Below are 20,519 nucleotides of genomic sequence, written 5' to 3' on the forward strand. Positions count from 1 at the left end.
CCCAAACAAGACTATGCCTGTTGTAGTAAACACACTGTTATGTCTAAAGTGTCATTTATAAAACAAAAAAATGGAAAAGGGAGATAGGAGGATTGAAAAATTATGACCTAAGTTCTAAGACTGTTTTAACCCTAAAAGTGCCTACTCATTTCTTCACAATTAAATTGCCTATTATGTACCACACTTAAGATGTTTTACAACACTCATCTCATGGTTCTCACTTGAATATATCACGTTCAGGGATGGCAATGGAAAAAAATTTACAATATAGCCATGCAAAGTCTACAAATGCAACTAAAAATTCAATATGAAACATTTTCTAATTATCCCCCTTTAGGATTTCTAACTATGGCTTAAAAACCCAATGAACAAGTGGAAGTTTCCCTCTGTACATGGCTTTTATTATTTACATAATACAATACAGCATCAATGCTGAATAGCATGATTATGTGCAATACATAAATATGAACTATCTGTACACATCTGCAGATCTAACTCAGAACTAAGGTACATAAAATTGAAAGCAAAACTGAATGCTTAAGAATAAAGTAAAAACTAAGACTGAACACTGCAATAAATCAGTAGTGCCTCGTGTATATACTTAACTATTTACAGATGAAAACAGGCATTACCACGACACCAATATAACTATACGCATTTATATATAAAAAACACAAGTTTCATACATCACAAAAAAACCTTCCATTATAACACAGAAGTGATATTACCAGACAAGCATCAGTGAAGTATACTGCCTCTTCTAGTTGTTATTGTACAATGCTGTAGATAATGCAGCCCATGCAATACACCCAAGAACACTAGAGTCCTACACCCAAGTACAATTAATATGATAAAGCAGCCCTCTGCAAGTGGTGCTGGATACCACTAAGAAGTCTACCGCAGCCATGTTGGTTATGATTTTCCATGCAGAAGGGTACAGTTACATTAAGAACTGAAGTCTTTAAAAAAGCTTTAAACATTCTTTCTTGAACCAAAACAATTCAACAAAATATGCACATGAAAAATTAACTATTCAGATACCCTTGCAAATTAAAATTCAGATGCATGTTACTCAATAGAGCTGCTGTATGTGAAAACCAAACGTAGAGTTTTAACTTCTTCTTGTAGACAAATTAATCTTAGTGCAGTTCTGTGCTACACAATATTGTTAGCAATGAGAGTAATGCAGACATCTTCTGGTGCAGGCCAGCACGATAAGCTTCAAAGATAGCTCAAGACCTTGTTGGCTTGATCTGTTTTACTCTTTATAACCAGTTATGAAGTGTACCTTCCAAAGAATGTCTTATTTGACAGCTTTTAGAAGACCAATTAGCCAGGCTTACATATGGCACCAAAACACTGGTTTCACGGAAAGGTCTGATAGCTTTCTTTATAGCTTTCTTCCCGCTTCCAAGGAAAATGTGGAAATTAACAGGGTAAAGTTTATGGTAGAAGTAGACTGCCAGTCCTTTTCTGGTGTACCATTAAAAAAAAAAAATACAGGCACATAACACTAGCCAGAGATTATACCTTGATTACATTCTCAAAGGCAGATATGCTGCAAACATGCAGATATTTCACGTACTTTGTTTGGCACAAGGGAACTAAATTTTGTCCCTATTATCTGTGTTTTCAACTTGCTGTGCAGATTTTCATCCAATTTTATTCAGGGGAGGGCATATACATTTTGTAGGGCTGTATCTATCCAATTCTGCCTGTAACAAACACCCACACATCCTAAAGTATCAATTATAAGACAGACAAGTGTAAAGTAAAACTCTGGAGAACATCAAAGGAAAATGGCCATGCATCTGCTCTTTAATGTTTTCCTACGATATATTAAAATAAAAACAAAGTTATCAGTCTCTTCACAAGTAGCAATTTATATTCTCTGTATTTTTTCAGCCACAACAACTGGATTCTCTTTTCTGATTTTTGCTGCAGCTTCTGCTTTGTAATCATATGGACAGTTGTGCTTGTCAGAGTAACGGTGAAGTCCACAAAACAAATTTCCACACCGGCAGTCAAACCCTGTATATACAAGAGGAAGTAGAGTCACTTGGGAACTTGTAGCAATTAAAAGAAACAAAAGCATTAGTCAATATAGAAAAGGAAGCAGATTTTCATGACTCTTTGCAACATTAAAGAGTCTGTCACTTTAAACTGAAAGTGCTCTTAACCTCCTCTGACATGGTGAGAAATTTAAGTAACTATCCTTCCATAAACTCCTGTAGGTACCAAACTGGGTAGAAATTACACAGGCTCTGGAGTCAGGCTGATGTGAATTTAAATTCTGGTCCTACTGTTAACTGGGTAATGTTTCCTCAAGTGAACGCTAGGAAAAGACAACCACATACAGTTCTGAGATTTAAAGGAAACAATTAAGAAGTATCTAGAACATTTTGTGCCTGGTTCAAAGTAGGTACTTACTATTTAATTCAGCTATCTTTTTCCCAGGAGAACAAAGCAAAGAATCAAAAGGGATTAATTTTTATCAATCCGATAAAGGAAAGTGATTCAGAAGGCCTGAAGTTAGGAAAGGGTTTCATATGATTAGACAAACCAATGGAAATCAAACTCAACTTCTCTTCACTGTCCTCTTTCCAGTCTACTCTGGAAACTTTCTACTTTTGAAAGTCAGGCATTTTGTTTTATGTTTAAGACTGACCAGTCCCTTAGGGAGTAACTAGGAGCTCCCTGAATACCTGTAAGGCCAACTTTCTTTCTGCACATGAAACATCTGTTCTTCTTTGGTTTGGGCAACTCAGGGGCTTTTTCTTCACTTTGAGAAGTACTGGGCTGAGAAACTGATGGACTGGGCTGAGTGACAACTGAAAAACAAGGGTAAAAATTAGAAGTCTGTCAACTGTTTGGCTGATAATTATCTAAGACCAGACCAAAACAAAACAAAACAAGAGAAACAGTAAGATTCTTCCTGAAAATGTTTAAGTAGCCTTTTTTGAAAACATGTACTTTAAATACAATCTTCTACTTTAATATCAGAACTTCTTTCAAATCTGAGAATTTCTTGCCAATTAACATAATACCACTTGCTCCTGTAAATTTTATTAATTATCACTCCACTCAAATTCCTTTAAATTCACTCTAGTCCTGGGAAACAAAATCCTAATTCTAAATTTTAAAGACCTGAGAGATGTGGTCATCTGCTCAGTTTTTCCATATTCCAATTGCCTAAATGCAAACTTCTAAATTAGGGAAGTTCAAATTCATTACTACTCAGGAAATAAGGTTGCCAACTTCTGAGGTAATTAGCTATAAAGTCATTTTGCTTTTATACTGATAGAAAAAAGAAAAATTGTGTAGATAAGCCCAATAAATTTTGACAAGTAAAACCCAAGTCTTTAATCCCCTAATTAACTTTAGATTCCAAAATTTTACAATAATTATTGTGCCATTTTAATAAGTGCTTTATATTGTCTTACATAGAAAACCTGCAGGATTAAAAAAAAAAAAACTTGAAAGATCAGCAACGTTGTCTTTAGGACAGTGTAAGTACTTGTGAAGCTTTGATTTTAGACTATGAAGGATTCCAGAGGCAAAACAATTTTTAGAGCACAGCTTTAATTTACTTTGTGATACTTATCTAAAATGGGTATGAAATTTGGACAGTAAGAGATATGACCTACTTTTAAAAGTCCCTGTTTCTCCACCTAAAAGATCTAAGTTTTAAGTTCACTCATGACATCAATGGAATTTGTCAATATAAAGATAAAATTGCAGATTACTGTTTTAAAGTTCACATTATCACCAGGTTACTAGAAACAAAATAGCAAAATTTAATTCTACTTTTATAAAACTCAGGAACACCAGAAGCACTGTAAGCTGAGTTTTAATATTAATCCAAACCCCAATAGCAAATTAATGTATATAATACTAAAATTATTGCCTACCAACAGGTCAACACTAATGCTATCAGCATAAATCCAAACCAACTGATTTAGTAAGTACTGTAAAATTACCTCCAAATTTATAACTCATTTGCATTAGTAATATATCCAGTGAGATTAACAGTCTAATATTAGACCAACAATAATATTCTAGCTACTACTTATTCCTAATAATCTACTATGGCAACATTAATGTAATTTTTTCTGATGGTGTAACAGTAAAGAACAATCTGTGGAATAGTTCTGGGGAGCTGACAGCCATATTTCCTTGGCCACACCTGAAAACTGGACAGTGGTTCCTAAAACATACAGGGAAGAGGGGCGGGGGTCAGTCAAGAAGAGAACAATGACACAGAAAAGGCAGAGCAACAAACTACAGAAAGCCAACTAAGAAATAATAAATGCACAGAATAGCTATAGAACGAATCCAAAAGAGTACTGTTCCAAGGTCAGTGTCATTTTGTGTTTTAAAAAAACAAAAACAAACGAAACAGAACAAAAGCCTCACAAAAACGAATTTGGTCAGGTCTTCATAAGGATGGAACTTACTTAAAGATACCAAACATGGATTCACCTGCCCAACTTAAGAATTTTCAACTCAACTGTATCAATTAAGAGTGATATGGTTCACATAAGCTCGGCTATGTACAAAAGGAAGCCTCCAAAGCAGATTACATGTCCACTGACAGTATTTTCTCACAATAAAGTTTTATATTGTGTTCACTCAACACTATACCAGGAAATCATGAATTGATCAAATGAACTATGTGCACCATAGAGTATATAGTTCATTGTTCCAGGGTCTAGCACAGACAAATCAAACAAGTCAAATTTCTGGCAACATTAAAGCACTTCTGGCTGTGCTATCTAAGTTCAGCATAGACCCAGTCACTATCTAATGAAAACCAAAATGCCTTTCCACACTGAGTTCTTAAACTCCCATAGGGATCCCACACTTCTTCAATTCAGAAGTTTTTTTTAGTGTTTAATATGTTCTTTTGCTTGAGTATTTTCTACAGTATTGACAATATCAAGACTGAATAGTTAATGCTTTTTATTATTAAATTTTTCTCCACAGCTTTGGAATTTAGTCCGTATAGTTTCTTCCGTTTGTGAACAATACCTTCTTTAATGATTTAGATACTTTAAAAATATATTGGTAAACTACCTTTTAAGTTCAAATTCTTGATATTTTCTTCATATTATAAACTTTGCTGATTTGTGGATGCAGGGGCAAGGGGGGATGGGCAGAGAAGAAGGAATTAAAGAGTGACTATTTTACACTTCAAGGTACTTTAAAGATAGTGTTTTGCTTGGCCTGTATTTTATAGCTCTCTCTCCTCTCTGGTCCTTCAATGGGAAGGAAAGAATCCCTCCACCAACCCTTTCTTGTACTACCAAATCCAGAACTGAACTAGTATTAAACAAAAAGCATACCTGGTTCTGACACCTCTGTTTTCGGGGTAGTTATTTTGTCCTCTCTTGAAATGCTCATTTCTGTCATTTGCTGAGTTACAGGCAAGGCAGCCACAGGCACATTTCTATTTGAGTTCAAGCAAACATTTTTAAAGATGTTAAGGGTACTTCTTGGAAAGATAGTAAGTTGTCAGTTCAACATATATTATTTCCAATGTGATCAAATGGAGCTAAATAATCTAAACAAGATGCCCAGCACAGATGGTTGAGAATAAGGAGAGCAATTTGATGAATGGCTCATCAATTCAAGCCTGCATATTTATATAGGTTACGATGTTCCATTATAGCCAACTAGAAATTTTTAGCTGTGCCTGTAATTTGTTTAAAGGCAAAGGGGGTAGCTTTGCCAGAATGCCTTATGTGGCATTGCAATATAGTCTGCAGAGCCTCATTCTCTACAATTCTTACACCTCAATTACAAGGAAATAAAAGCACATCATTCTCAACACAGTATCCTTGAGGTTGTTCAGGAGTGTGTTGTTAATACACATCTTTACTCAATGACCTACGAGATCATATATTAAAGGACACTGGAATAATCACCAATTGTGCAACACATGTAAAGCCAAGGGCATCCAATGTATTAACATCCTTATTATAATGCAATATGCAGTATGATGTAATACACCATTATTTATTAACATTCATAATTATAATGTCATTTATCTTTATTCCCTCCCTGTATTATTAAAAAACCCAGAAATGTTTAATCTTACCTTGATTTTTCAGATGTGCTGCCAGCAGCACCTTCACAGTTGTTTAAACTAGCGTCTGCTCTTTGTACAGATGCAGAATCTGAGGTAGGACTGTTGGAACCACTAGCTGTCCCTATTTAGAAAAAAGGATTGGTAAGAAACAAAACAACACTACGAACACTCATAATCAAAACTATTAATAAGTAACAAATACTTGCATTTAATTAGGTTAGTGACTTAAGTACTTTCACTGTGCAGCAGAATCTTACACTTAAGTGATATCCAAACAAAAAAATATATATTAAAAAGTCATATCCAGTGAGTACATGTACTCAAAAACGAAAATGAAAAACCTAGAGATGCTTGTAGACAGTCACTCATTCCTCATGTAGTCATTCCAAATACTTGGGCTATTATTGCTTTAAATTTCAAGCTTTTCTCAAGTCTTCTCTCCTTGGACTTTCAGGATTGATTCTCAGTCTTAGGCCCCAACTCTTGGTTCTATATTTTCTGTCCACCAGGTCTTCAAATGGGTTATTTCTTGGAACCAACTTACCCATTGGGCTCATTCTGCCACTATTCTGCTGCCTCTGAAGATGTTCTTTGTAGCAAACAGAACACATTCCATTTGTCCTAGGATTCCCATAAAAGCCACATCCTGTACTACACAGCATGGGCCCTGGGGTCTGGTTAGTCTCCTGAGCCATTTTTCTGCTGTAAACAAAACAAACCCAAAATTTTAGAAACTAGCATGTGGTCAAAAAAATAAAAAAAAATTAAATCACTAAATTAGTATGATAGTCATCATTGTAACCTTTGTCATTTCTAAACACTGAGTCTGTTTCTAACAAAGCCCCAAATTATGTTAATCTTTAAAAGAGTAGGTTAAATTATGAATATTTTGTTGCCTTTATAAAACAAGGGACATGAATGGAACTGTTTTAGCTTGATAAACAATGAACTATTACGACTTCACATTTTAGGACAAAAAAATTCTATCGTTAAACATTAAAATGTATTATTTTACCCGTCACTGTTTCTGTAATTTGTGAAAAGGTCACCCTTCTGGATACCAGAATAATGTTTAAATCAATTTTGGCAATTGGTATCTTTAAATCACTTTCTGCTCTCCTACGCTACAGGCAGATCATTTCAAATAATCCCAATTAACTACTGACTCTTCGTATCTACTAGTGGCTCTTTAAACTAGCTGTATATTGGATGGAGCTCTAGAGCTTTCTTAAAACTAACATCTGAACATACGTGGGCCCTGTAGTAATTCAGTTCTGCTACGGGGCAGAGCATCTGTACTTTTTAAATGCTGCAACACCTTTCAGAAGACTGAAAAGAGAGCTGGTAGATCATCTAGCTTTTCCTGTTACTTTGGCACCAAAAAGTGAAGTTCTTTAAGAATTTAGGAAAAATCTGGTTAGGAAATTCCTTTTGTTCTACATTTGACATGAGAAATCTGGGTCTGAGTATACTTTAAAGTCAGTGCCTAGAAACCTGTAACGTACAAATTATCAGCCATAGACTTCTCAGCCAACGGCTCTATTAAACCTTTTAACAAGCTTGACTGCCTCATGACAGAAAATAATGAAACCTTTCCAAGCTCAATTTCAATATGGCAAAATAAAGCAATATACACGACCTTTAGTAATGGTTAATATTTAATGCTAGGTTACCAGAAAGAGCTTTATATAGCAAGCATATCCTTGCTTTTCCAGAAGCCTTCTTAAAATTAGTACAAACACAGTAATGTTTTGCTAAATTTAGTAAAATTTCCTGAGTTAACAGAACATAAATATTTAAGAAAAAAAATTAAAAACCTGGAAGGTTTCCATGTCATCTTTAAAGTATGTACGAATGTACCAAAAGCCTATTTCAGAGCATTTTATCAAAGGGAGATTATGTGCAATAATTCTGGTCATTCTCCTTTAACTGTACCTTAATGTTGACTATGAAGGTGACTTATAAGTTATGAACTTTTCAAGTAAGTGAAGGAAAGTACTTTCAGCTAGAGCTTGTTACTTCCTAAAATTTCATAATGCTTTTTCTTCCAACCACCATATAGTAGGATACACTCTTTAGTAAGTTATTAAAAGCAATGCTTTAACAAGTATTAACACTTTTTACCAAAATTATATAAAGGGGGGAAGAGGACTAACCAAACTTGACCTGGCCCGAATCCTAATAATTATGCCAACAATCTAAATGATAGTAATCTTTCCTTTTGTTAGCAAAAAGCCATCATATTTCAAGCTTGAAAATACCTCAAGCCAATCAAATTTGTATGGAAAGTGACCAATACTTGCAACTTACTTCAGATAATAGTACTAATTTAGTTGACACTATCTCTTTAAATAGTAAGTGGAATTTAGCTGACTCATTTTGGATCAGGGTAGTGTAAACATTTCAACATCACTTAGGAAGTTTATTAATAAACACTTTCAGCTGGGTTTTTAAAATTTTGAGCATAACATGTGCAAAAAATGCTTCAAATAACAGTGCCTGCATGCCTACCATGCAAAGTATGTGAATCTTTGCCCTACGCAAAAAGCAGGGCCATTCCTTGAAGCCAGCTTAAGAATTATGCTAGCTCACTTGCTATACTAACTTCTAGTATCATCTGACAATGGCTTTAAAAGTAAATTGGCCTAAAAGTCAACCCACATTAATATTAATCTGATTCTTAAAATATTTTGTTTACATAAATGGGGGTGGGGATTTCATCCAATGATTTCACATGCAAAGTATTCCACCTTTCTTCAGAAAACACATCTACCTTCAAGTCACGATAAATAGCCTCCAAACTGAAACACAAGAGACACCGGAACATCAGTCTTCTACATGGCATCTCATCTTGTAGATTTTTTCCCCCCTAGAAAGCCAGCTTTTAAATGCCATCACAAGAGCACAGCTTGCCTTAATATTTCTCAGAAGCTCAGATCACATGGGCAGGCGCTTCAGCCTGTCACAAGGCTGCAATGTGACAAAGTGAGCGGGATGGAGGCTCTCACATAAAGCCTAGTCAACAGAGCCCTCTGAAATCAGCTTCTATTTTTATCTCAGAGCCTGCCAACTCCTACACAACCCCAAGAATTAAGGATGCAGCGCTCATATAAGAAAACAAAACAAAAAGATGCCATTGAGATTGCTAGTTTTTTTCTAACACAGGGAATAATCTCACATTAAATCTAGAAAATGCAAGCGTCATTAATCACTCATGAAGCCAAATGGTCAGGGTTGTTTATGAAAACCAAGCACAGCAAAGAGCATCAAGGCAGAAAGAATCCTCATGATTAGTGGCAATTTTTTTTGAGGTGGATGTGGGGGATGAGTGCCATTAGGTACCGTTACCCCACTTGTATTTTAGAAAAATACAATACCATTATTATTTACTATCTTTAAAGTTGCTAGAAACTTGAGCATTCATCATGTCAGCTCTATCAGGTATACCCAGAATGTTTGTTTTTATAGCTTAAATGTGTATTTTTTACAGTTTGTGGCTTCCTATATAATTCATAGGAAAATCAAAACCAAAAACACAGGAGCATGTAACTGAAAAATTCTCCAGCCTCAACTATGAATAAAAAAGGCTTTTATGCCTATGGAATTTACTTCTCTCAGGTGCACAAAATGTTAAAAGACGTTTAAGAATGCCTGCCCACCTGGAGTTGAGATCAGAGTTCTAGTTTCTAATCTACCTCTAAGCCAGTGACCTTGGGCAAGCCCTTACTCTCCAGATCTCAGTTCCCTCTTGCTAAATGGAGATTAGTGTGATTTTAAAGGCTCCTTTTCAGGCTTAATGCCGGGCCTGAGAGAAAATAGGGAAGAATTAAACATCTTTTTGAGGGGAACATTTTTAGAAAAAATACTTGAAAAATGAAATCGCAGTATTTTCACAAATTCAGTTCTGAAACCCTACTTTTAAAAATAAGGAGTAAAATAAAATTCATTTAGATTTTTAAAAAACTCTGTAAATTACCTGAATGGCCAAGTTGAAGAACATGGCTCTATGACCTATATACTACTTTACCCTAATGTGTCCTTAGACTAGATTATTATTAGGCAGTCAGTCAATAAAGATAACCTGGACCTTTTCCCAAAACACAGTTCCACGGAGTGCATGGAAAGCGAGCAAAGAATTTCACGTTCCTCAGCCTAAATGCACGAAACAAAGGGGAAGGTGCTCTATTTCCTTCATGAAAGGCATCTCGGGCGAGGAACGCAGCAATATCGGTAAAACTAAAACACGACAGAGAAGACCCCTCTCACCCAACGTTCCAGCGGATTTTAAAACAAGTTCGGGTCCCACTGGTGCCCCATCCCTACCGCCATGCCCTTTCATGCAAAGGCCTCGTTCAGGAAAACACTGCAGGGCCTTTTCCAAAAACCACTGAGTCATGCAGAACAGCAGCTCCGCAGGCCAAGCCGGCCCCTAACCCTGCCGATCCCGCGCCGACCCCCGACCCTGAACGGCCCCTCCGACGAGGCGGAGATAGGGTGTGTGGTGGGCAAGGGGCTGGGGGCGCGGCCGCCGCGACCGCCTCTTTGTCTTTCCGGGTTTGGCCGCCCACGCCGGGCGCCACCGCGGAAGGCGGCCGCGACGGACTCGAGGGAGGCCCAGAGCTCGAACCCCCGGAGGCCGCACGCCGAGCATTGTTTCCCCGACCATGAGTGTGCGAGTGAGCCTGGGGCACAGGGAACCAGACCTCCGGCCTCGACGGCAGAATGCCGCCTCCGTCTTTGTGCTTCCTGAGCAGGCTGGCGGGCTCTCCTCCCCCGGACGCCGCCATACGCGGGCCGCTCGGCCTTCGTCGGAGGCCAGCGGCGCCCGAATCCCTCACTCCCACCCCCGGCCGGGCACGAGTAGCCGGGCGCCCTCCCCAAGCCCTGTACTACTCACCCTTCGGCGGCAGGAACCAGGCTGGTGCGCGACGCCGGCGCGGTGGGACCGGGCCGAGCCCTCAGGAAGGGGCGAGCCGGAAGCCCTGAATTCGCCGCCGCCTCGGGCCGGGAGCGGGTCAGAGCCGCAGGCGGAGGTGGCGCCGCCGCCGCGGGGTCTTCCTTTGTTCCCGCAGCAGCACCGAGCGTGGCCGGGACACGCCGGAGCTCGGGAAGTGGGAGGAGGGAAGCGAGGGGGGGCGGAGAAGGAGGCGGAGGGAGGGCCGAAGGCCGCGGCGGCTAACACTGCTCGCGGCGCCGGCCCGTCGTCGCCTCACGCCTCCACCGGCGGCGTCTTTGGCCGACTCCGAGGGCGAGCGGGGCGCGCGCAGCTAGGCCTGAGCGCCTCAAGGGCCCGCGGATGGCGCTCTCTGTCTCTTTGCTACTGCCGGGGAAGGTGTGCGGCTCCAAGGAACAACGAACCCCAAACGGATATGCACGTAGGCCTGCGCTCCAGTCAACTGACGCGTTCTCTCCACCCGGCGCTCAGGCTGTGAGGGAAAGGGGAGGAGGGGCGGGGTCTGTGCGTCAGCGAAAACCCCGACGGCGGCGGCGACGGGGAGCGCGTTGACGTCACGTGCTGGACGCCGCGCCTCCGCCTTCAGTTACCCGGCCGGGGAGGCGGGCCGAGCCTGAGCGCGCTACCTTTGCGCGGATCCGTGTCACTCGCTCGGCTGCCGGCCCCAGGGTGGAGTTGGAAAGAAGTAGTCCTGTGGAGGATGCGTTTCTATTTTTAACCGGATTGTCCGCCTTCAGCCTCTCTCCTTCCGCTTTTCTCAGTCAAGCCGACTTTTCGCCATCTGAGTTCTCACGCTTTGTCTAAAGCCTTTGGCAGACATTTCCATTTCCTCCTTACTCTCCACCCCTTCCCCACCCAACAAGAACGTGTTAGAAGGATTCGGCTCGAGAAGAGGAAATGAACTGCTGTTTAGCTTCTGGTTCTTCTCGCCTGTTTATGAAGTTTCCCTCGTCCGGTTCCCTCACACTCCCCTTCGGTTCTAAAGTCCAGCCTGAGCATTGCCCTGATGCTCCCGGGAAGGAGCGGGGGGCGGGCGGCGCTCGCTCGCTCGCTCGCTCGCCCAAGGTCACGGGTGGTTGTGCAGAGTCAGGAAGTGCTCTGCCGACTTGCTGCCAGTCTTCGGCCTGGGCGACACCGTTCTGAGCAAACTGTTTTGGCCAGCCTGTAAAATCCCTGGAAATGGACTATTCCAGCAGAACCTCGTGAACTGGGAAAGCACCAAATGTTCTACCCAGGATGAAGTTAAGGAACAAACAAGCTAGACCCGAGGGAGAGATCAAAAAGGAGACGTTGCAGGAGGAAGTTCAAAAGGGGGCAATTCAAAAATGAGGCACAGGCCCCGCCTAGTTTGAAAGGGTGAGTTAACTAAAAAGAGAAGCTTTTCAAAGCACCAACAAAAAAACCCACTTGAAGCTGGCCTGTACAGGTGACTTTAGTTCAACTCAAAATACACAAGTAGTAAGACAGAAAGGACTTAGGAAATTTTCTAGTAAACAATGGCATAATGAGTAAATAGAAACGATGTTTAGGGCTTCTAATAGCCACCATTAGACTGGAGTGAGAGGTCCCTTCGTTGTTTCCCAAACTTGGTGATCAGAAAAATCACCTGGAGTAATTGTTTACTTTTAAATAATCACCTAGGCTTTTCCCTTGGAGTTAGTTTTGGTAGTCTGGGGTGGAGCTCAGGAACTTGAATGTTTAAGTAGTGCTCCAGGTGATTCTTCTTTATAATTTTGTGGATTGGTGAGAATGCTGTCCTGGTGCCCTGTGCCAAAATTTCCAAATCAGACAGTTCTCTGCCACAGTAAGTGGAATCCCTAGAACATAACTGAACATTTTTCTTTACAATTTAGAGTTATTGCTGTAAGCAATTAAAGTGTTAGAAATATAAGTATTGATAGTTTCAGACACTGGTCCCAGGACCATTGAAATTTACTTTCTCGAGTGGATATACAAATTAGTAAAAACATAGCAGCTACCATTTACAGACCATTTTGGGGGCTAAGTATTTTTCATTTAGGGTTTCCTTTAATCCTCACAGCAATTCACTGAAATAGGTACTATGTATCCATTTTTTACAGTTAAGTGAATAATGACTAAAGAGGATAAGTGACTTCCTTGAGGCACTAAAGGACCGGGAATCAATGGAGGTGGTTCTTACTGAGGACAAAAATAACTTAGAGATTTCCCCCTCCTCCCATTTTAGTTATTAAAAAGTGAAACAAGATAATTCCTGAAGAAGTGAAATTGAAAGAAAAAAAAAAACAGCTAAGTAATAAGGCAAGCTGGTTATTTAATAATGTATTGCATAATATGTAACCCCTTCTGATAATTTGTCTTCTCTACCAACCATTTATAATTTTCTCTATGAGACTATTTCAACCAGGAATATACCTGGTATTGAACCTAGTTTTAGCAGGTTACCCTTCCAGCACCTACACTAGTCGTTCTCAAAGTGTGGTCCCCAGACCAGCAGCATCAGCATCACCTGGGCACTTGTTAGAAATACAGATTCTCAGGCCCCACACCAGACCTATGGAATCACAAACTCTGAGGGTTTGTCCAGTGATCTGTGTTTTAACAGGTTCTCCGTGTGATTCTGATGCACGCTTAAGTTTGAGAACCATTGACTTACCCCACCATGCTGTAAGAGATCTCTCAATCAAATGTTCACACCATGTGAAGGGAAAAAGTTAAAAAAATTTTTTTTCCTCATATTTCTGGTGTAACAGATTAGGGGATATGCTTCTAAGGAGTATTTTTGGGTTTTTTTTTTTGTGTGTGTGTTCTAAATTTTCAGTTGGTCTGGAAAGACAAACTATAGAACACAAAATATATAGCAGAATGCTGTGAATATAGTACGCAAAAAGGCTGTCACCATGGTCATCAGAGAAGGTTAAAACCAGCCTCTGCAAAAAATACCAGAGAAAGTGATGTGTGCTCGAAATGTTATTGATTGTTCAAAAAATACCTTTTGTAGAATTTCATTACATGGAACATACCAAGTGACTGATACTGATCCATTCCTAAATACTCCTTGAAAATAATACTAACTCAATTATTTTTTTATTCATTTTTCCATAAAAATGTTTTGCACACTTGCTACATTCTAGGTACCCACTAAACTGGGTGCTGGAATACATTGGAGTGAAAAAATTGATATTACCCTTGTTCTCATGGATCTTACTGTCATATTAGGGAGAAGGACGTTAACAATATTATCATGCAAATATGTAATGAGCTGGTAAATATTTTGAAAGAAAGGTACAGAATGCTATGGGAGCATATAACCAATGACAGTGGATGCTGAAAACTCACCCAAATCTGAGTTCCATTGCCAATCATCTCCATCACCAGTGGAACTAGGCTTATTTCCTTAAAGTAGTTAACTATAGCAAACTGGCATGTCATATGAGAAAGTTGGAACAGTTTGTATTCTGCTTAAGAATTCAGGTAAAGTCATTACAAGTTAGCTTACGTTTTTCTTTATAATCTAGGGATGAACCAAAAAGGGGATTGATAATTGAAGAAGAGCAAATTAATTCAATTTCTTAGAAAGTAGAAACTGACATCTTTTAAAAATAGCAATAAAGGTTATTAGTCCACTGTAAAATATAAAAGACCTGGAGTTATTTTAGTTTGACATGGAGCTTTCCATTATGGAATAAGAATTGCTTCTATGTATGGCATGATTGTAACACCCTGTCATGGGTATTACATTTTTTCTTTGTGCTTGAGTAGAGCTTGGTGAAGCACAAAGTCTTTGCTGGGGCTTTAAAAACCGTTAGGTGTCATTTGATGTTCACATAGTACCCTTCTTCTCTCTCCTTCTTTATCCCCTTTCCAGATCTCAAAGATCAAGGTAACAAGATTCAATTGTATTTTTATAATTTTCAAAATGATTGGCTGAAACGATATAATATTGTATTTAGAGCAAATCAACTAATTAAAAAATTAAGAGTAGAACATACCATTATTTAATTTAAAAATTTTCCTCTAATAATTAGTAATTAAATAATAATTAAAAAAATATCAGTGAGTCCAATAATGGATTGGTTTTAGCCCTAGCTCAACAAGTGATTGGCTGAGTATTTTTCCCTAGGGAAATGATAAAACAAGTAGCAATTTAATTACTGTGTAGACCTTTTGATAGTGTTAAAGCCATACTTATTTTCAATGAAAACAACTTGATCAAAGAATCTTCAAATAAAAGACATGGATGGCTTACCTAATTAGAGAAGACTTTTAGACACAATCCAGATATTTTCATCATAACCATAAACAATTTTTATGACTATTTAAATGAACAAAAGCCTTTATTATTTATGCAAATTAAGAACTTAAGGTGAAGGAATTTGTTGAATATCTATGTGTGTGTGTATGTATATATATATATATATATATATATATGTATTGCTGTGGATATCACCTTTGTAAGACACAAGGAACTTTGGTCTCAATAACTTCAGGAAATCTTTGTGACTGAGCAAACAATCTAGGTATAGATGTTAAGTATGTGATTTGAATCTCAGTAGTTGCATGTGGGGTTGTCTCTGAAACAACACTTTGGAGCATGTCATAACTTGGGCTCATAGGTGGTGGGTGGGCCAGAAAGACAGTCAGGAATGGGGTCAGTGATTTGGCAAGTGCCCCACAGCAACCAGAATGGTACAGAGCTGGGGCAGTGGCAATTGGCACTAAGGCCCTAGCTGTCAGGCAACAGGAAAAGATCACAGAAAGCAGGTAGATACCATCAGGGAGGTCAGGATTCAATCAGAAGACTGGTAAGAGAGAAATGGGTAGGGTGGGCCCTCGTCCTAGAAGAATGTAAGTTCTAGGCAGAGAGTTTGTGTAACATTTTTTCATTTACAGCGTATATTTGAATACATTAATTCAGTGAACTCTTACAACAGCCCATTGAGATAGGTATTATCATCTCTCCTTTTGCAGAGGAGTTGACTGAGGCTCAGGGCAAACTCATGTGTCCTGTCCAATGTCATACATCTAGTAAGAGTCAGAGCTGGGAATTTAACTCTAGCCTTCTGTCCCTTGGTTCAACGTTCTGCTGCCTCTCCAGGAGCATTTCCTCTTTTAATTTATGTCATAATTATATTTCCTGTTATAATGTGAACCACCGTTATATATCTTGTATATCACTCATCTCACCCAAAACTGTGACCTTAATAGAAACTCTGATTAGATAGTTTCTTCCAACCTAACAGGCAACTCCTAAGTCTCATTTGCCGGTTCTAACCTCTCTATCCAACTTCTAAATGTAGCATTCCTTAAGTCTGGCACCCAAGCACTCTTTGTTTCTCTACTGCACATACTCTCAGAGCGATTTCACTCACTTCCATAGATGTAAATGCTATCACCTGGTGCAATGGTTCTGCTAGAAAGAGGTAGGTGCTGATACTTCAGGTACACTTGTGGCTTCTCTTCTAGTCCAGCTCTTCCTTTCAAAAAGACTTCTGTCCCCCCATTTTTCTCTGGCTTAGAGGTTAAGAAGCATGCTTCTTTTTTAGAAGCCTTCAGGAGTAGAGTATGAAATAAAGAATTCATGCAATAGGAGTTAGATTCAACCAGATTACTTCTTCAGCCCCTGGCATTATAAGACCCCATGATTTCTTTGAGTGCATATTTGAAGGAGTAAATTTCTGTTCATTAAATGTTTTTAAAAGCTTTATTCTTTTGTAATCACTTGACCTTATACTTAAGGTAGAATTTTTAAAAAGGGTAAAAAGCCAGAAATTCATAATAAATTATTTTTAAAAATGAAAACCAGTACAACAGTGTAACTGCATAAGGATTAAAGGAACTATATAAGTTTCAGGCAAATATATTTAGTATTTATTTTGTGCTTACTTTGTGCTTTTATATACCTTATTTCTAATTTTTACAATAATCCTTTGAAGTAGTGATGATTATGCTTTTTGACAAAGGTAGGGCAGAGGTACAAGGAGATAAGTAATATATCTCAAATCATATAGTTGTTATTGAAGAGTGAAGTCAAACCCAGGTCAGTCTTTGAGGCTCAAGTCCTTTCCAATGCAGTAATACCTTTCCTAAACTAGTCATAGTTACAAACTTTTAGAGGGTCCTCTTCAGCTGTCCACCCAGCACAGAAGTCTTCTAGACAGCATCTTCAGCATTCAGGTTATGTGCTGATACCGCTAATGCTACGAAAGGATGTGCTCACACAGTAACCCATCCCACCCTCCCTAAAATCGTGATACAAGATTTAATCCAGATAATTACCATTATCTAGTTTGCAAAGACCTCAGAAAAACATAACTTTAGTCTTCCATTTAAATGTATTCTATGACTATTAAGATGCCACTGGTTAAAAACAGCCATCAATTTTTTAGAACTTATTGCTAAACGTATTCAACAGGGCAGCTATTTCTTTCAGTTTGTACTTGGGTATAATTTTGTGGGCTCTTTACTATTGTCAACTCTCATTATCAGTTAGTGAATTATATGCCATACACCTCATCTGCAGTAACTTGGTTGCTTTGCCATTTACAGCAAATTTGTTTTCCTATTTTGGAGGTATATTGAGGATGAAGGAAAAAGAAGAAGGAGAAAATAACAAAAGAATTTTGGGGTGGAATTCTATTCTACATCTGTTTTATTATGCTATTTAAAGAAATCACAAAGTATTAATAATATATGAATATATTCTCTTCGGAGAATGAATTTCAAGCAGCACATGATTTTAACATAAAAATGAGTCTCCTGTTCAAGCAACCCCCAACCCATTCCCTTCTTCTCAAAGATAATCCTTAGGTACTTATGTATCTACTTTCAAACCTTATTTTATGCATTCATATACTTATATTTATATATATAGAGAGACAGACATCTTTGTGATTTGTTTACATACATGGAATTGTGCTGTATATATTGTTCTGCAACAGTATGCTTTGGGGATCTTTTCCATATCAGTGCATAAATACTGACCTTATTTATTTTAACAAATTCAGTTAACAAAATTTGAGTATGGATGTAACATAATTTATGTTAATCATTATCCTACTGGTGGATGGTCATTGTTTGCATTTCTAAACTATGATAAACAATGTTGATAAGAGCAGTAACTTATTCTGAAAATGCCATGTATTAATACCAATTGTTTGCATTTAAAAAAATATTTTTCATATGGACTTTGACCTTGGTCAAATGTCAGTCCTTGAGGGTAGAATTACTTTTTAAGAAAGCAGATAAATCTTAACTGACTTTACTAACCGTAATCTCTCCTTCTTTCCTTCCTTCCCTCCTTCCTCCCTCCCTCCCTCCTTTCTTCCCTACCGCCTTACCTTCCTTCTTTCCTTTTTTGTTTCCTTCCTTCCTTCTTTCCTTTTTTGTTTCCTTCCTTCCTTCTTTCCTTTTTTGTTTCCTTCCTTCCTCTCTCTTTCTTTTTTCACTTTTGAAAAGATAATATGCATAAGATGGTTAAGATTCACTAGGAGAGAATCAACTACAGTGTGAAGTCCTGCATCATTTCTCTCCCATCCAGAAACTAATGACCATGATGACAGTAGGTAACATTTGTTAGGCACTGATTAAGTGCCAAGCTTTGCTGTAAGCACTTTATACATATTAATATTAACTTAATTAATTCTCATAGAAGAATTAGGAAGTAGGCACAATTATTATCCCCATTTTGCTAACGTGGAAGTTGTCAGAGGTTACCCTGGTACTGGATCAATGAGAGGACTTCTACATGGTGTTCCTCAAAGGCCTGGACAGTGAGGCCTTACCCTGGGTGTGGTAAAAGGGAGCAGTGCAACTCCACCAAGGCCCACTGTCCACAGCTCCCAGTCAAGAGCTGCTTCACACTTTGTGGGGATCCAACTTAGGGTGAACATCTCCTCTGCTTCGCCTGGTACTTTCCCAGTTTTAGCACTAGAAGCCCCAGGTCCCAGTCAATCCCTCAGTTGTGGGCAATCCTAGGTTGGTCACCCTAGTCCAAGTACTATTTATTTTGAGGAAAGGTGAGGGAGATCATACCTGGAGCAGGTGAGTGGATGACCTGCCTCATGGTCATCAAGGAGTTCGGCAGGACCTTCATTGTGAACTACTGGCAGTGAATATCTTTTCATAAACCCAGCTGTATAAATGGTAAGGTTAGAGCTGCTGACTTACCCTATCCACAGGGTCAGTACCTTTCCCTGTGAGACAGGAAAAGGTAAAAAGGATAAGAGGCCTACCACTTGGCTTGCATTCTAATATATCAGGGCACAAAGGATGCTGATGGGGAACCAAACCAAACCAAACAAACTCTCTGACAGCAAAGTTCCTATCCTTTTTGACTTTTAATGTCATGCAGTTTAAATGTAATGTCCTGCTTCTACTCATAATAGGCTTACATAATATTCTACTCTTCCTTGTTTCACCTGCAGTCAACAGTCTAAATTACTTCATTATCTATGTTGCACAGATTTATGGCTTTTTTTGGTGTGTGGTCTGGAATTAGCTTCATTACAACAAAGATGAAATGTCCCTTTAAGAAAAAATCTAAAAGCAAAGATTGCATTTTTTTCTTGAACAGTCTGGCAATCTTGATATATTTAGAGTTGCAAATAGAATGACGTTTTTGCTGTTATTAACTCAGTCACAAATTGCAAAGGGGATTAGAAAACCAGGAAATCAGTCATGTTTCTTGGCGGATGGTGGGTCCCAAGAGAGGGAATGATGAGACTATTGCTATCCTTACAAAAAGAAACACAAGACAAAGCCTGTCATAAAACCTCATTTGAAAATTGCTCCTCTTAAGAAATTATGCTGAAAGTGGCCTGCTCCCAGAAATACAAGTAAAAGAGTCAACCAATTTTTACCTCATAATATCAGTTTAGCTCTGGAATTGTGCTTAATGCAGCTCTAAGTGGCTGAGGGAGTGACATCATTGACCAAAACTACACCTGACAGAAGTTCTGTGAAGCTCAGAGCTACAGTGCAAGGCCATTGATTTTGCAACAGTTTGTTTCTTTTCTGATATAAAAGTGATTTCTATGTGCCAGGGGATCTAATCTATTAATGTTGTTCATCCTTCACTAGTCATCATTTTCCTTGGAACATGCCATCCTATGTAATCCGAGCAATAAGAACATCAGAAACTGACTTTGGTGGGAGACGTGGCCCTGAAAACACTGAAGGCTCTTTGTTCCCAAGGTAGGGGTCACTAGGGAGGGAGAAGATGTTCTGGACTCTAATCAGACAAATGCATTACAAAATTTCCACCTCAGACTTTCACACGGAAGAACTAAGAAATTATATATACTCCTTAATTTGTTCTTGTTATTAAAACAATGGACTTTCTGATTCTCTCCAACACATGTTTATTGACCACCCACTCCATCATAACTTGCAGCTGGCCCCTGCAGAGCAGCATTGAGGGTGATCTCGCCTCTTCCCCCGAGGAGCTGATATCCTTCTGACCTCATCTTCTACTGCTGTCACTCTTCATTGCTT

The 20,519-nt window shown here is 38.8% G+C and overlaps 2 protein-coding genes across 7 annotated transcripts in view; one reads left to right on the forward strand and one right to left on the reverse strand.

Moving 5' to 3' along the window:
- Nucleotides 1–1,795: 1,795 nt before the first annotated feature.
- Nucleotides 1,796–12,298, reverse strand: ZFAND5 (zinc finger AN1-type containing 5). Of its 2 annotated transcripts, none has more exons than XM_059072748.2 (6): nucleotides 10,989–12,298; nucleotides 6,636–6,793; nucleotides 6,101–6,212; nucleotides 5,346–5,449; nucleotides 2,706–2,831; nucleotides 1,796–2,031 (listed from the first exon to the last, which is right to left on the reverse strand). In XM_059072748.2, the coding sequence occupies exons 2-6, from the start codon at nucleotides 6,784–6,786 to the stop codon at nucleotides 1,883–1,885; spliced, it is 642 nt and encodes a 213-aa protein (XP_058928731.1). In that variant the 5' UTR covers nucleotides 6,787–6,793; nucleotides 10,989–12,298; the 3' UTR covers nucleotides 1,796–1,882. The 2 variants fall into 2 exon arrangements, with proteins under 2 accessions (XP_058928731.1, XP_058928732.1); XM_059072749.2 differs by lacking the exon at nucleotides 10,989–12,298 and adding an exon at nucleotides 8,865–9,076.
- The window catches only part of TMC1 (transmembrane channel like 1), a 360,191-nt gene continuing 350,666 nt past the window's right edge, over nucleotides 10,995–20,519 (forward strand). For 4 of the 5 annotated variants that reach the window (XM_067039582.1, XM_067039580.1, XM_067039581.1 and 1 more), the window contains exon 1: nucleotides 10,995–12,401. The gene's annotated coding sequence lies outside the window, so the exon portion shown is untranslated. Of the gene's footprint in view, nucleotides 12,402–12,441; nucleotides 12,472–20,519 lie in introns of those variants that run through there. The other variant, XM_067039583.1, reaches the window with a different exon arrangement.

The sequence above is a fragment of the Kogia breviceps genome, chromosome 8, assembly GCF_026419965.1.
Source record: "Kogia breviceps isolate mKogBre1 chromosome 8, mKogBre1 haplotype 1, whole genome shotgun sequence".
Lineage (NCBI taxonomy): Eukaryota > Metazoa > Chordata > Mammalia > Artiodactyla > Physeteridae > Kogia > Kogia breviceps.